Source organism: Cajanus cajan, chromosome 10 (genome assembly GCF_000230855.2).
Source record: "Cajanus cajan strain Asha chromosome 10, NIPB_CcT2T_4, whole genome shotgun sequence".
In the NCBI taxonomy this organism is placed as follows: domain Eukaryota; kingdom Viridiplantae; phylum Streptophyta; class Magnoliopsida; order Fabales; family Fabaceae; genus Cajanus; species Cajanus cajan.
This window is the reverse complement of record NC_138526.1, coordinates 44740971-44755016: the sequence shown is the minus strand read 5'-3', so window position 1 is coordinate 44755016 and position 14046 is coordinate 44740971. Positions and strand designations below refer to the sequence as shown.

The window sequence follows — 14046 nt, the reverse complement described above, 5'->3', positions numbered from 1 at the left end:
ACAACTCACAACCCCTCTGTTTAGTCTTTGCAAATTTCGGGATTAGAATAATTTTATTGTGTGAGTCGAATATAGCAGACACGTGCCAACTTGGTGGCATGAAAGATGTTACAATAAGAGTTAAAGACTTGACATTACATGAGATGAGATGCGAACCAATTATGTTCCCAGTGCAACAATGCATCAGCAGCTTTTTCTTGTTTATTCTGTTGGGTTTGACTTGTAATGGAATGAAAGCTACACATTTGGCTAAAAGTCATTTATAATATGGATATCTTCATCATATGAACAGAATATAACAAAAACACACCAACTTGGTGGGTGGAAGATGTTAACTCATGCTAAGAATCAAATCAAGACATGAGATGCGAACCAAACATGTTTTTATTGATTAATATGACATCACTGTGACAGAATGCATTAGCGGATTCTTTTCCTTCTCTTGTTCCTTATTTTGTTAGGTTTGACAATGTAATAGAAAAAAACTACATATATGGCTAAAACCTCGTATACCTCATTAACCTTCATCAAGATCATCTTCAATGACCGTCTAACTCGGTTGGATGAATTGAAGTTTAAATGAACTAATGCCACTGTCTAAGGTCAGGATCAGCTATTGTTATCAATCATCATAAATTACAACCATGTGACAGCTCTTGTTTTACTTGGACATGAAGGTAGCACCAAATCCTCTTCCTAGTTTGAGGCTTTCAATATGATGGCATTCATTGAAAAGACCATATAGCTATCTATATGGTTGTATCCATGGGATAGCAGCCCAGCACCCGAAGAAATGGGGCAATTTCCTGTAGAGACATAAAATGGTTTTGATTTGTGGTTAGATAACTCATGATATGGAAGTTGAAGGGTTAATAAATTATTGAAGCTAAACCTTGAGCAAGTTCCTTACTGTTCTAATGTATTTTTAGATTAGTTATTATGTAAGACAACCTCAGAATCTTGACACCCTTTAAGGCGACCCACTGTCACGGATAGATCAAAACATAAACCACAGACCAATTGGCCCAAAATTAAAAGGCCAGCAGCAATGGCCCAAAACTGATGTGGTTAAGATGATGCAGAGGGGTCAAATTGGGTTGTGATAATGATAACATACCCAGGCAAGGCATCCAAGTCAAGGACTTAAAAGCTTAAGAAAGAAAATTCTATGAGCACAGTAGAAGTCCTAAAACATGCTTGCTCTCCTTGATTTTAATTGTTGGTAAATTTGTTATTATGTGTTAGCATGCTAATCTAATAATACGGGAGGACTCTAGCCTTGCTGGACTCCTAATTCCTAAAACAATTGAACAAGATTAATTAAGTATTTATCCTTTAGTTCTTTCAAGAGGAAGATAAAAACAAACAGAAGAATCACAAGGGCATAGTTCAAATCATAAAATAAGAAGTCAAAGAACAAACCTGCAGATGTCCTAAAGCAGTTTGTGCTCGGGGCTCACTCATAGACGCCTCAAAATCAATATAGAAAAGGTAATCGAAATACCTAAATCAAAAAATACATGTTATTTGAATGTTTGCATCAGCATATTAGAAAACAGTGTTTCTGATATCCAAGAGTCAGATTACCCTAAATTATTTAGCACAGGAGTTGAGGCGAAAAAGTAATAGCACATCCACAACAAAATACAAAACAATTTGGGAGAAGAGTGAAAATTAGACATGTTTGAACACTTCAACAATTAAAGACAAAACTAGCTTGAACCAGACATTGCATGCAGCAATATGATGTTAAAGACAAAGGCAAAAGGCTAACTCACTTGGCAGTTCCAGTGTTAGAGTCATCGACAACTCTTAATGGCCGATTTCTTTGTGGGCGGCTTTCAATCTGATTTCAAAATACATATTGTTAATTTTCTTGAAATCATCATGCATAGACCTAGAAAAAAAAAAAAAAAAACCTCTTTCCACAGATAACCTTGGTTAAATTTATGTCCCTCAATGCAAACACTGCCAAAGCCTTAAACAGTACTCCAGGACCTTCATCCAGTGTAAACACGATACTTGTCTGAAAATAATGAACAATTAGTTAAAGAGAGTCATGTAGTATGATTATGACACAATAGTCATTGATCAAGAGGAGTTTTTACCTTAAAGAGCTTATCAGCTTTGGGGATTATCGGATCCCTTGCAAGCACGAGATAACGACTGATGATTTCAGAGTCGTCCTGTAATGAACATTGACACCAACACAAGCATTTCTTATTTACAGTAATATAGAGGCATATAATATTTGGCCTCTATTTCAGAAGCTTGTGTACAAATGAATGTCAAGAACAAGTCTAATGAATTTTTTTTATGCACATCGATATTCATAGTATTTTATCCTGACTTATTTCTATCTGACATATCCTTGTCATTGGAATTTGGAAGAAATAACATGTAGGAATATAAACCATTCTTGGGGTTCTTCCTAACAGCTTAAACTTTTAGGGGAATTGTTCTTTGAAAAATTAGACAAAATAAAAGATCTGGATTATCAGGAGGAAAGGTAGAGATGGAGATAAGATAATCTAGAAAGCCAATAGGTTGAAGAACACAGTGCCGCTAGTCAACAACTATTTACACTAGAAGAAAGAGTTTATGTAATTGATCACTCTGAGTTTTAGGGTCAATGACACTAGATTATTTCATAATAGTTTCCCAAATATTTTACGAGAAATCTGCAGCTGTCGTATGGAATGTATACTCAGCTGTACTGGCCATCACTGTCGCGAACTTTAACTAATGTTTAAGTTATAATTGAGGTTGTACACTCTCAATGGTACAAAGCAAGAGACTTTCATGCTCTGGGAGCACCAAACAAAATCTCATATTTAGTATATTTATACTCTTAAACAAGATCACCACTACTTTATAATTATCACTTATATCAAAGAATTGTACCAAAGCTTAAAATATTTATCTGCAAATCTCTGGTACCATTGCCTAGTTTCTTGCCTTCAAACTAATATAACATGCACAAACTAACCTCTCAAATGCATACTTTGTTGACAATCAAATCAAGGGTAATGGGCAACAAGTTAACTGATGATTTTTTGCAATGATGAATGGTAAGGGTTTTTACTTGGATTCGTTCTGCAAGTACATCAAGCCCATAGATTTCTGCTGCTCGAATGCTTGCAATTGCACCCGCATCATACAGACCTTTTGAAGCTATAATCTAATCTCACATGCACATTTAGAAAAACAGAAAACAAAATTATTCTCTACTTATACATTAGAGAAAATCTGAAGTCACATAAGATATATAAATAGATTACCTGAGCAGCACCAGCTGTGTCATCAACATTTTCTCTCGCAACACCTAATTTATTCAGGAAACTATCACTCAATTCGAGTGCCTGCAACCAAAACCTTCCAATTATTTTCTAGCTCTAATGTGCTAGTACAGTTAAGTTATTCTAGAACGCTCGTTTTATTATTTATAGAATACTACTCATAGATTCAATTATATATGGAGAAGGTGTCCATGCTTAATCAAATAAAATCCAAATTAAGCTAGATTGTCTACTTGCTCCAAATTAGTCAATGTCAAACAAAGTAGGCAATGAGAAATATTTGTTATATGCCCTTGTTGTTTAACTAATGGGTAGATCAACTATTACTCAGTCAACTTTCAAGACAACAATTCTGTTGGGAAAAGTTCAAACAGCCACAGCGGAAGCACACACACAAAATAGAGAAACAAAAACAAACTCATTTTATTTCTCTCTACTTACAATTTTTACAAGGACAAAATTGCAAACCCTCTCACTCACAAGTTTTCTGGAAAAACTTGGAAACCTTCATACACAAGTTTTCTGGAAAAAACTTGAAAACCCTCTCATGACACACAACTACCAAAGTCCCCAATACACCCATTGGAACCTATGTTGTTGTGGTGAGTAGACACTAACTATCACCTCTTATTTATAGTAGTAGTCTACCACTCCCTTCTTCAAACTACATGATGTGGGACTTTGGAGGATACCCATACACTTTGGGCACAACATTCCTCCCTTCAAGACTCTCCAATGTGGGACTTTGGAGGATACCCACTCTTTGGGCACAACATTCCTCCCTTCATCCAAAGTCTCACATTAACCCATCATCATTCACAAGTTTTCTGGCAAAGCTTGGAAACCCTCATTCACAAGTTTTTCTGGCAAAACTTGAAAACCCCTCCTTCACAAGTTTTTCTGGCGAAACTTGGAAACCCACTTTCTCTTCATAAGTTTTATGGGTAAAACTTGAAAACCCCTTCCCACAAGTTTTCTGGCTAAACTTGGAAACCCTCTTTCTCTTCACAAGTTTTATGGGTAAAACTTGAAAACCCCTTCCCACAAGTTTTCTGGCTAAACTTGGAAACCCTCCTCCATATGACCTCATCGAGCTAGTCACCCGATCAAGCAGCCTTCAAACAGCCACAGCGGAAGCACACACACAAAATAGAGAAACAAAAACAAACTCATTTTATTTCTCTCTACTTACAATTTTTACAAGGACAAAATTGCAAACCCTCTCACTCACAAGTTTTCTGGAAAAACTTGGAAACCTTCATACACAAGTTTTCTGGAAAAAACTTGAAAACCCTCTCATGACACACAACTACCCAAGTCCCCAATACACCCATTGGAACCTATGTTGTTGTGGTGAGTAGACACTAACTATCACCTCTTATTTATAGTAGTAGTCTACCACTCCCTTCTTCAAACTACATGATGTGGGACTTTGGAGGATACCCATACACTTTGGGCACAACATTCCTCCCTTCAAGACTCTCCAATGTGGGACTTTGGAGGATACCCACTCTTTGGGCACAACAAATTCAACCAGTTTGAAACTTAAAAATTCAATTTACTTTGAAACCCAGTTCCATTCATGAATGGAACGATGGTATATAAATTTCAAAACAAGAATAAAGCAATCTATTTCTTTCTTATGTTGCATAGGATTAATTTAGATACCAGAACAATAGATTTTCTATAAAAGTATATCAAGTCTACGCTACCACATCTAAAAAAGTGTCAGCAACTTGAAGCCTGACCTGAGAATGACTTAGAACCCGTTTTAGGTGCTCTGTTCTGACACCAGGTAGAGCTAGAAGGGAGAGGTTAGTAGCCAACTGCACCTCACCAACAATGTGAAGCCTATGGCGAAGAAGTAAATCATAGTTCCGATGAATGCTTCCACCAGATGTATTTTCTATTGGAAGGATAACTTTATCAGCTAGCCATAACTCAACAGCCTGTCAAACATAAATTTTTATAAAAAGAACAGGAAAGTGAGTGGGGAGAATAGGTAAGGATAGACAAATAACTTGAGAAGTTCATTAGAAAGACATTGAATCCCAAAGTTCTTGCCTATGGGAAAATTTAAAACATATAGTACGTTGAATCAGAAAATGAAAATTATTGGTGGTAAAGCTCAAAATATAAGGACTATTACTGGTTTATCCAAGATTAGCTTCAAGAATGACAGATTATGTCAAACCCAACCTTAAAAGCTTCTTCAAAGTCATTGCATGAAACCGTTTCACAATTGGGGTAAGCTTTGACTGCAGCATCCTCACTGTATGATCCTGGTATCCCCTAATTCAGTAATCCAAGCAAATAATTAACCATTGATATCAGATCACCCAATGGCAACTGTCACATACATCATGATCATACCTGATATGATATTCGTACTTTAGCACCAGAGTCAGAAGCAGCCACAATATCAGATATGGATAATGGCTCTACAATTAGGGACAAAAACTGTAGTTTAAAATTCTGTGATCTTCCAGCGAAACTCGTAGCAAAATACAAATTGGGAATGCATATAGTATAATGCAATAAGATGGAAAAGTAAACAGAATACGACCCTAACTATCTACAACTATTCTGATCATGACTCTCTAGCTCTTTAAATGACTTGATCACTTTCTTTCCGAGATTCATATTATATTTTGTACAATGTTTCCCAGCATTCAAAAACATGAAAATAATGAGAAATATAACACTGGTTTAATGGAAGGCCAAACACAAAGCACAAAAATGGTTGTGTCAAAAACTAATTTTAATAAACAGAAGGGATTCTTAATCTATATTTGATAATAACATTATCCCATCAACAAGTTCCCTCCTCCAGTTAGCAAAAAAATAGAACAAAATAAAAGTTCCCTCCTCATAATCTTTTAATTCTCTAGGGGAGAAAATACTATCCAAAATTCCAAATCTTTCATCGATACTACTGAGTACTGATCGACTGTGGCCTGTCCCTTCACCCTGTAATCACATCCTTTCTGCCTGCATTTCATAAGCTTACTTTGGTTTTAACAACAAATGCTAAAAGCAACAAAAGGATTTTTTATTTCTTTATCCACTCTTCAGCTAAACAATGTTAACGAAGTTCCAAATTTGAAATCCCAAGTTCACTTGCATAAAACTAAATTACTCCGAATCAAAGCTTATGTACACTACACTCCGGGCAAAAGTGTCAATGCTTATATTTTCTCACCCTAGCCCAGTACACTCCTTGCAATGAATGACCAATAACAGAATAGCATAAGTCAATTTATATCAAGTCCAAGAACTAACATCTACCTAACCACGGCCTCACAAGTGTGTAAGTCAAATTAACCACTTGAAATCAAACCCTCAAAAAACAAGAACTTGTTCATTCAGCAATATAAAGTAAGCAAACAGCAAAGGAAATATACTAAATCCAACATGGATAGTGATATTCAATGCTCACAAACTTATAATAAGGTTCCTTAAGTACTACTCCTACTACAATAATACAATTAACTATCTTGAAGAAAGTGAATTGTAGAAAAGCTAACACCCACTTGGAAGGGAGCCCAAATCTTTATGCAGTCCATGGGAGACATCACCATCCATTGGATGATGATCAACCACATGCATCACTATCTTCACTGCCTTTGGATTTTTATTCCCCCAAATCCTCATGGCTTGGCCAACACACATCCCACCACATATATGTGCCATCTTCAGCTGCTTTTCCCAACTCAGTGTAAGACCATAGTGTTTGCCCCTCAAACTGTGACACCAAAGTTGAGAACCTGCAAGAGATGTTGTCACAGCCATGGAGGTCAACGGTTCTCAATGGCTGAGGTGTGCTCTCTCAGTCCCAAAACCATTACAAAAATGTCAAGTGCAATATAGACCAAAAGCAGAAGATGCTAGAACCAAAAGAACGAAGCAGAAGTCCCAAAAACGTTCAAAACTATGCTTCTGCTGAGGAACACTTGTTCACAAATACACGCTGCATTAAAATAAACGGATATTCAGAGAGAAAACCATGGCCATAATAATAATAATAATAATAATAATAATAATAATAATAATAATAATAATAATAATAATAATAATAATAATAATAATTTTGTCTTTCAGAATCAAATGCAATCAACCCATTCATCAGAGTGTCATCCTTTCCTGTCTCGTTTCTTTTAGTTTCTAAACTTCTTTTCCTAACAAAATTTATGTTAAAAATATATGTATTTAACAAAAATATAAGTTTTAGTAGAAATATGTGATTCGTTACTAAAAAAAGAAATTAGAAATATGTGATTAAAATTAATTTAGAGATATCAATTTAGTAATAAAAGATTAGGGTCGAATCATGAAGTAATAAATTCTAATATCAGTGTCCCTATCGGGAAAAAAGTAATCAGTATGATACCTATTGTATTCGGTATTTCTTTCTTTCTTTTTTTTTTTTTTTTGTGGACATCTCTATTATTTGATTAAGAGCCTTGAATATAAGTTATAGGGTCGATAATAAGAGTTTCTTTACTTAAAATATTTTTTTTTCAAAACCTATATTAAAAACCTCTAAATAATTTTGTTAACGAAGACTAAGTAATGGCAGCAGCCACCAGATTTGAGAATTAAGAGTAGCATACTAACACGAAGAAGAGTGAAGGTAGAAACCTATAAAAAAAAGAGAAAATAGCATAAAATTCAAAGATATGGAACAGCATAGTGAAGAAGGGGGTCCCGTTTGGTGAACTAAGCAACAAAAGCATTGACTTATCTATAAAAAAAGATTATTTGGCAGCAACAAAGAAAGCAGCAGCATCAAATTGTAAAGGTTTATGGCAGTTGGTAAGAAAGGGATTCTCCATCTGCTCATATAAAGAATTTGTTGATTACACTTTCAGATTTGCCCCCACTCGCTAAATTTTTCATAATTCATCTAAATTCTTTATAAATATAATTAAGTCTATTCAATTTGATTAGATTGAATGACTATTAACCAATTTCAGTTTCAATTAGTCAGTTTATAGATAAATATACATCTAGTTTTACTATATTACTCTTTTACTTTCTCTTTTTATTCAATTATTTTAATTAAGTTCTGCTATTATTAAAAAAGTTCAATTTCATCTATTAATTTTTCTAAAAACAATCTAATATGAAACTGAAAAAAAGCAATTTAACATGATCGTTTTTGTCTAATAAAGACCAATGTTATCTCTTTATGCACATGACACTATTAAAAAAAATGATAATATAAGTATTGTTGTTAATCTTAATTCGACAAAAATATCATGTTACATATTTTTTAAAATTAATCGATTAAATTGAACCTTTTAATAATAGATGAATTTAATTAAATAAAATAATAGAACAAAAGAGTAATTTAAAAAATAATATATTTATATTTATTTATCTACTTTTTTCTGAATTATTTATCTATTTATCTATAAACTATCCTGATTGAAGCCGGAAAATTTTATTAGTCATTGAATCTAGTCAAATTTATTAGACTTAATTAAATTTGGCAAGAATTAAATTGTTCATGCCAGTTAAAAAATATTAAATTGATCATATTAATGGTATTTATTACATTAATATTAATGTATCACTTAATATTATTAATGTATTATTTATAAAAATAACTATTTTTATTTAAATAGTACTGTATTAGATATTATACTTATTAGTTAAAAAATATATTATATTTATTAAATGTAATATAACTTTTAAATTTAATAACTAATTACAAAATTTATTAATATATGATTTTTTAATCATAATTTCTATCTTTCTCTATATATATATTGAGAGGACTTAATTTTAGATTTAAAAATAAGTTTCGATAAAATTATTTTACTTAATAATTATTTATATTAAATTTTAATGATCTAGCTATTAAATTAAATTTTTTTAATAAATAAATTAAATTAAATTAAATTAAATTTTTTTTTTTATAAAATTTAAATATTATTTAATATTTTATTTCATTAATTTAAATCCACATATATTTATAAACCTAACTCTTGACATGTAAACAAATTTATTACCTTAATTATTCATACCCCTGGTGTCGTGTTGGTGCAGCAGAGTTTCGTTTTTTTGTCTAATGTATCTAAAAGACAATATGATTGTGTGTGTTTTTCTTTGGGTTCATAATACGCTGTTGACTTAGAAATAGTTGGATTCAGGAGTTAGCAGAAAAAAGTCAAAAACAATGTGACATGCAGGTTCAGAAAATGAGAAAAGCAGTTAGCAGGAGGAAGAGTAGAGTAATTAGTAATGAATGTTAGGAAGAAGAGAAGCAGAAAATTAAAGATATTGACCTATGGGGAGGTTCACTTCACACATCCAAAGTTGGGATAATCTACAGAGAGTTAAGTTAGGTGGGTAGGTGCTCTGTTTAAAAGATTTCTCAGCAAATTGCGGGTCTCCACAATTTTGGCTACCATGTCATGATATCACATTATTTGCCAAACATTGTTTCAATATTTCCTCTACTAAAACTATAAATTTTACTATATACATATATATAGAGGAGGGTTCAAACGACACTGGTGTAACTTTTACTAAGTGTTACACCGTTCAATAACTTTATATTAAATGTAAATTTTGAAAATTCAACCGTTAGATTGAAAGTTCATATCTCTTAGATCATATATGTCAATTTTTATATTAATCTAAGATGATTTGATACTTCATTCTTATAAAACAATATTGACGTAATATATACATTTTAAAATATACTAAAATATGAACACTTTGATTACCTTCAAGTTGTTGTTCAATTTTAATAAAATTTGACATATATGATCTAAGAGATATGAACTTTCAATTTAACGGTTGGATTTTCAAAATTCACGTTTAATATAAAGTTATTGAGCGGTGTAACACTTAGTAAAAGTTACACCGGTGTCGTTTGAACCATCCTCATATATATATATATATATATATATATATATATATATATATATATAAGAAAATAAATAACTTTTAAAGTTGACTTTTTTTTTCTCCTACCTGTACTTCCAGCTCTCATATTCTCTCTCCTCGCTCTATTTATTATTTCATAGAGTATTGTCTTCTAGATTATCTTTTATGAACTTAAAAAAAGGACTCTCAAAGAATTTCTACTTATTTTTAACTTTAATTTTAAAATAACTTTTATGAAATTAGAACAAACATATAAACAAGATTAAATGAAGTGCACTGAATATCAAATTTTAAAAAATTATGTCACCTTTAGTAATTTTTACCATAAGTACTACATATATAATCCTGTATATAAAACGATATTATGATGATAACTATGTATGTAAATATTTATATTTTAAATACCATATCATGTGTTAAAAATAAAGTAAGATGCTGGAGTATTAATTAATTTTTTCAGTTGTGTGAAATTTTGTAAAGTTAATCTATTTTATTGATAATTTTTAAATTTAGAAAGAAATTTGGATGTATTATCAATATAAAAATATATTTAATTATAATTATATTTACAAATAGAAATAATTATAAATATATTTTATAGTAATTATTATTACGTCAATAATTTTATTTGACATATTACATGATAATTTATAATTTAAATTATGGATTAAAAAAATATTGTCTAAATACAAATAGATCATTATTAGCATTACATCCATAATTATTATGATTATCACCATTATTGACCACGATCATCATCATCATTGTTATCATAATCATCATCATTTATTATAATGATTGTGATAATGATAATAGTAAAAGTTGTAATATTGACAAAAATGACAATAACAATGGAAGTAAAAGTAGTGGTAGGATAGTAGTGATGATGATAGTTATAGAAAAAGTGATAATAATGATATACGACCTTATATATTAAATATGATTGAATATATTATGTGAGAGTATTTTTAAGAATTTATTTTTATTGAGAGCATTTTGTTTCTTGGAGAGGTTTTTAAGATTCTTTTAACTTCTTATTTAATTTAAAATTTTATTTATAATTAAATTTAATATTTTTAAATAAAATATCAATAATTAAAAATAATATTGTATCATAATATAAATTATTTATCATAAATATAAATAATAATCTATGTATTTAAGAATACTTATTTGTATAAATTTTAAATATAGTGCTTATTTGTATATATATCATTATAAATTTTAGTTATATATAATAAACAATGCACATGTTAATATATTAGTTATAAAAAGCATTTATAATTAAATTATAATTATAATTATTAATTATTTTATTTTTAATCTAAAGTTTATTATTATTTTTTCTTGTCTTTATTATAAGACACTTTTAACTAAATTACACGAATCAATATAGATAGTTATGTTAGTTTATTATTGAGTTATAAAATAAAATTATGATTTACTAATTTTATCCTCGTTACTTGTCATTAAATTTTTATAAGAGGTGAAAAAATTATCTATATTAATAAAAATGATAAATGATAATTTGAAAGTTTAAGAGGTAAAAAATAAAAAACAGATATTTTTACAATCTTTAATAAAAATATAAAATAAAAACTAAAATTAATAGTTTATAAAAATTATAAGCTAACCCTTAAAATTTCTTTTAAATTGTGTTATAACACGCAAGGACTAGAGCGCGTTCACACACTCATTAGTAAAAGTATCAAATGTAATGGTTTTCAATTAAATTTGTATTTTGTAAAAAGTAATTATTATAAAAACTAATGTGAATGGATCTGGCCTATATGTATAATTTTAAAAAAAAAACTATAATGAAAAAAGAAACTCATTTGTTTGATATTCAAGTATGAATAATTAAATTTCATATATATTGGGATTTGAATATTTGTGGATTTGTCAGACCTCCGTGATAAATATCAGTAAATTCTGCCCAATGCAGAGTGGGGAACAAAATAGGATGGCTTGCCTATTTTCAATAAAAGTGGTGACTTGAACTCGAGTGACCTAAGTTCGAGGTTTAATTTTAATGAATGAATTCGGGGTAGGGTAGGGTCTTAAAAACAAACAAGTAGCCATATATTATACTATGAAAATAATAATTTCAGATACTCTAAGCAGCGTTAGTGTCTTTTTCAATTTTTCTAGGTAAAAAAAAGTAACAAGTTTTATGCAGTAGTAACTTCTTCAAATTTGGAAATGAAATAAAAACAACGTGGTGCTTTTTTATATAAAATTATACAGTGTAAATGAAAAATAAAACCAACTTCATCTTAGGAATCCTACAAGGATAATTATTAAAAAGAAAAAGAAAGATAACGACTACATAAAAAAAAATATAAAAAAAAGGTGCGTGTGTTGCATTACATAAAGGTATGAATAAATTTAAAAAATAAAGTATCAGAAACATTAATTTCATGACAAATTTTATATTCTGCAAGTGTTAACGGCATTCTCCTGCAGTCTGTGGTCCAGGATGGTTGGTACAATCCTAATAAATAGACATTATTAAAAGAGAAATGAATTAAAATAAAAAAAAAAAGTATTGTATAAAATGTTTATATATAATGGGATAAATATGCATAAATGTGGGCATTCCGAAAAGGCCCTTGAGGCAACATTTTGATAAACGAGTACGTGGACACGAAGCCACTAGAGGTAGGTGCAGTATACATGAAACGAAACACTTGGTGACTCTTTTTTTTATTTATTGAAAATCGAAATTGAGGAGGAAACGTTAAATTAAATTAATGCAATCGTGGAAGATGGAAAAGTGGTCTTTAGTCAAACAAACAAACAAACAGTGGCACAATATTACCACTACCCCGTTTGGTTTCCACTTTATATGCTTTGCTTCCCCCACTGCATTCAAGATCACAGAGATCTTAGAAGGGAAGAAACAAAGAGAGAAAGGTGAAGAAGGTAGCCACCCACCCTCAACTGAGGACAATAGCAAGAGTATATATATTATCCATGGAGTTCATAGGAAAGTGCTTAATCCTTCGTATCTAGCACATGACAAATTAAGGTATTGGCGTGCCTCAATTTGAATACATGGCTGTCATCAAAAACCAGCCATGTACTTTGATTGAGCCGCGTCAATATCTTATTTTGCACTTCTTTCCATCTCCTATGCATCCCTCGCTTTCAATTTTCAAACCCAGGTATATATGTCTACTTGCTTATCATTTTCTCTCTTTCCATTTTTCCTCTCATAATCATATTGTTTAATTCAACCCAAATAAGCCTAAACTTGGATTAATTAGAACGTTTGGAGAATCAATTAAGCAGAATCGATTATTTGCAGAAGATATGGCGTGGAATTAATCCATTTGACTGGCTACGATCGATGTATAATTAAATATGATACAGAATCCCTAGTTTGTGGTTGCTTGCTATTAACCTTTCTTCCCTTTCCTAGAATCAAGTTTTTTTTTTTTTTTCCTCTCGTCTTCCCACTTTCTAATTGTATATATCTCATTGAGATTTCCAAAGAAATATATATATTAACTACACAACATGGATAGGAAACTAACTAGAAAGGCTAATTCTGGAACCAGAACATCTCCACCGTGAATATATTAATTAGAATTTCTGCAAGCATGATTATATGAGAAATATATACTTAATTACCTATTATGTATAAAAACGTCAGCAGTAGGTAAAATTGGCCATTAAAGCTTTGTAGCAAACCATATATATATATTTTTTAATATTTTGTTATCTAATCATATACATAAAATGATATAGCTAGCCAAGGAAAGCATGGAGAGAATAAGGTTGTGTATGTGTATAGTATGTACCAAGTTTTCAATTCGTAAGTTATTGTTAGCTCATAAGGCTG

General features: G+C 30.7%; 1 protein-coding gene across 1 annotated transcript; it reads right to left on the bottom strand.

Annotated features, from left to right (window-relative positions):
- Positions 1-366: 366 nt before the first annotated feature.
- Positions 367-7264, bottom strand: LOC109817397 (arogenate dehydratase/prephenate dehydratase 1, chloroplastic). The gene is made up of 11 exons (XM_020382633.3): positions 6833-7264; positions 5673-5740; positions 5499-5591; positions 5048-5248; positions 3282-3362; positions 3086-3181; positions 2109-2186; positions 1937-2026; positions 1779-1846; positions 1423-1504; positions 367-806 (listed from the first exon to the last, which is right to left on the bottom strand). Exons 1-11 carry the CDS (start codon positions 7089-7091, stop codon positions 750-752), a joined length of 1173 nt encoding a protein of 390 aa, XP_020238222.1. The 5' UTR covers positions 7092-7264; the 3' UTR covers positions 367-749.
- Positions 7265-14046: the final 6782 nt, after the last annotated feature.

Coding starts and splice junctions, on each gene's coding strand:
- LOC109817397 (XM_020382633.3), bottom strand. CDS start 7,091: ATGGCTGTGACAACATCTCTTGCAGGTTCTCAACTTTGGTGTCACAGT. Junction 5,741..6,832: donor AGATTTGGGCTCCCTTCCAA/GTGGGTGTTAGC, acceptor CCCTAATTGTAG/AGCCATTATCCATATCTGAT. Junction 2,027..2,108: donor AAGCTGATAAGCTCTTTAAG/GTAAAAACTCCT, acceptor CATTATTTTCAG/ACAAGTATCGTGTTTACACT.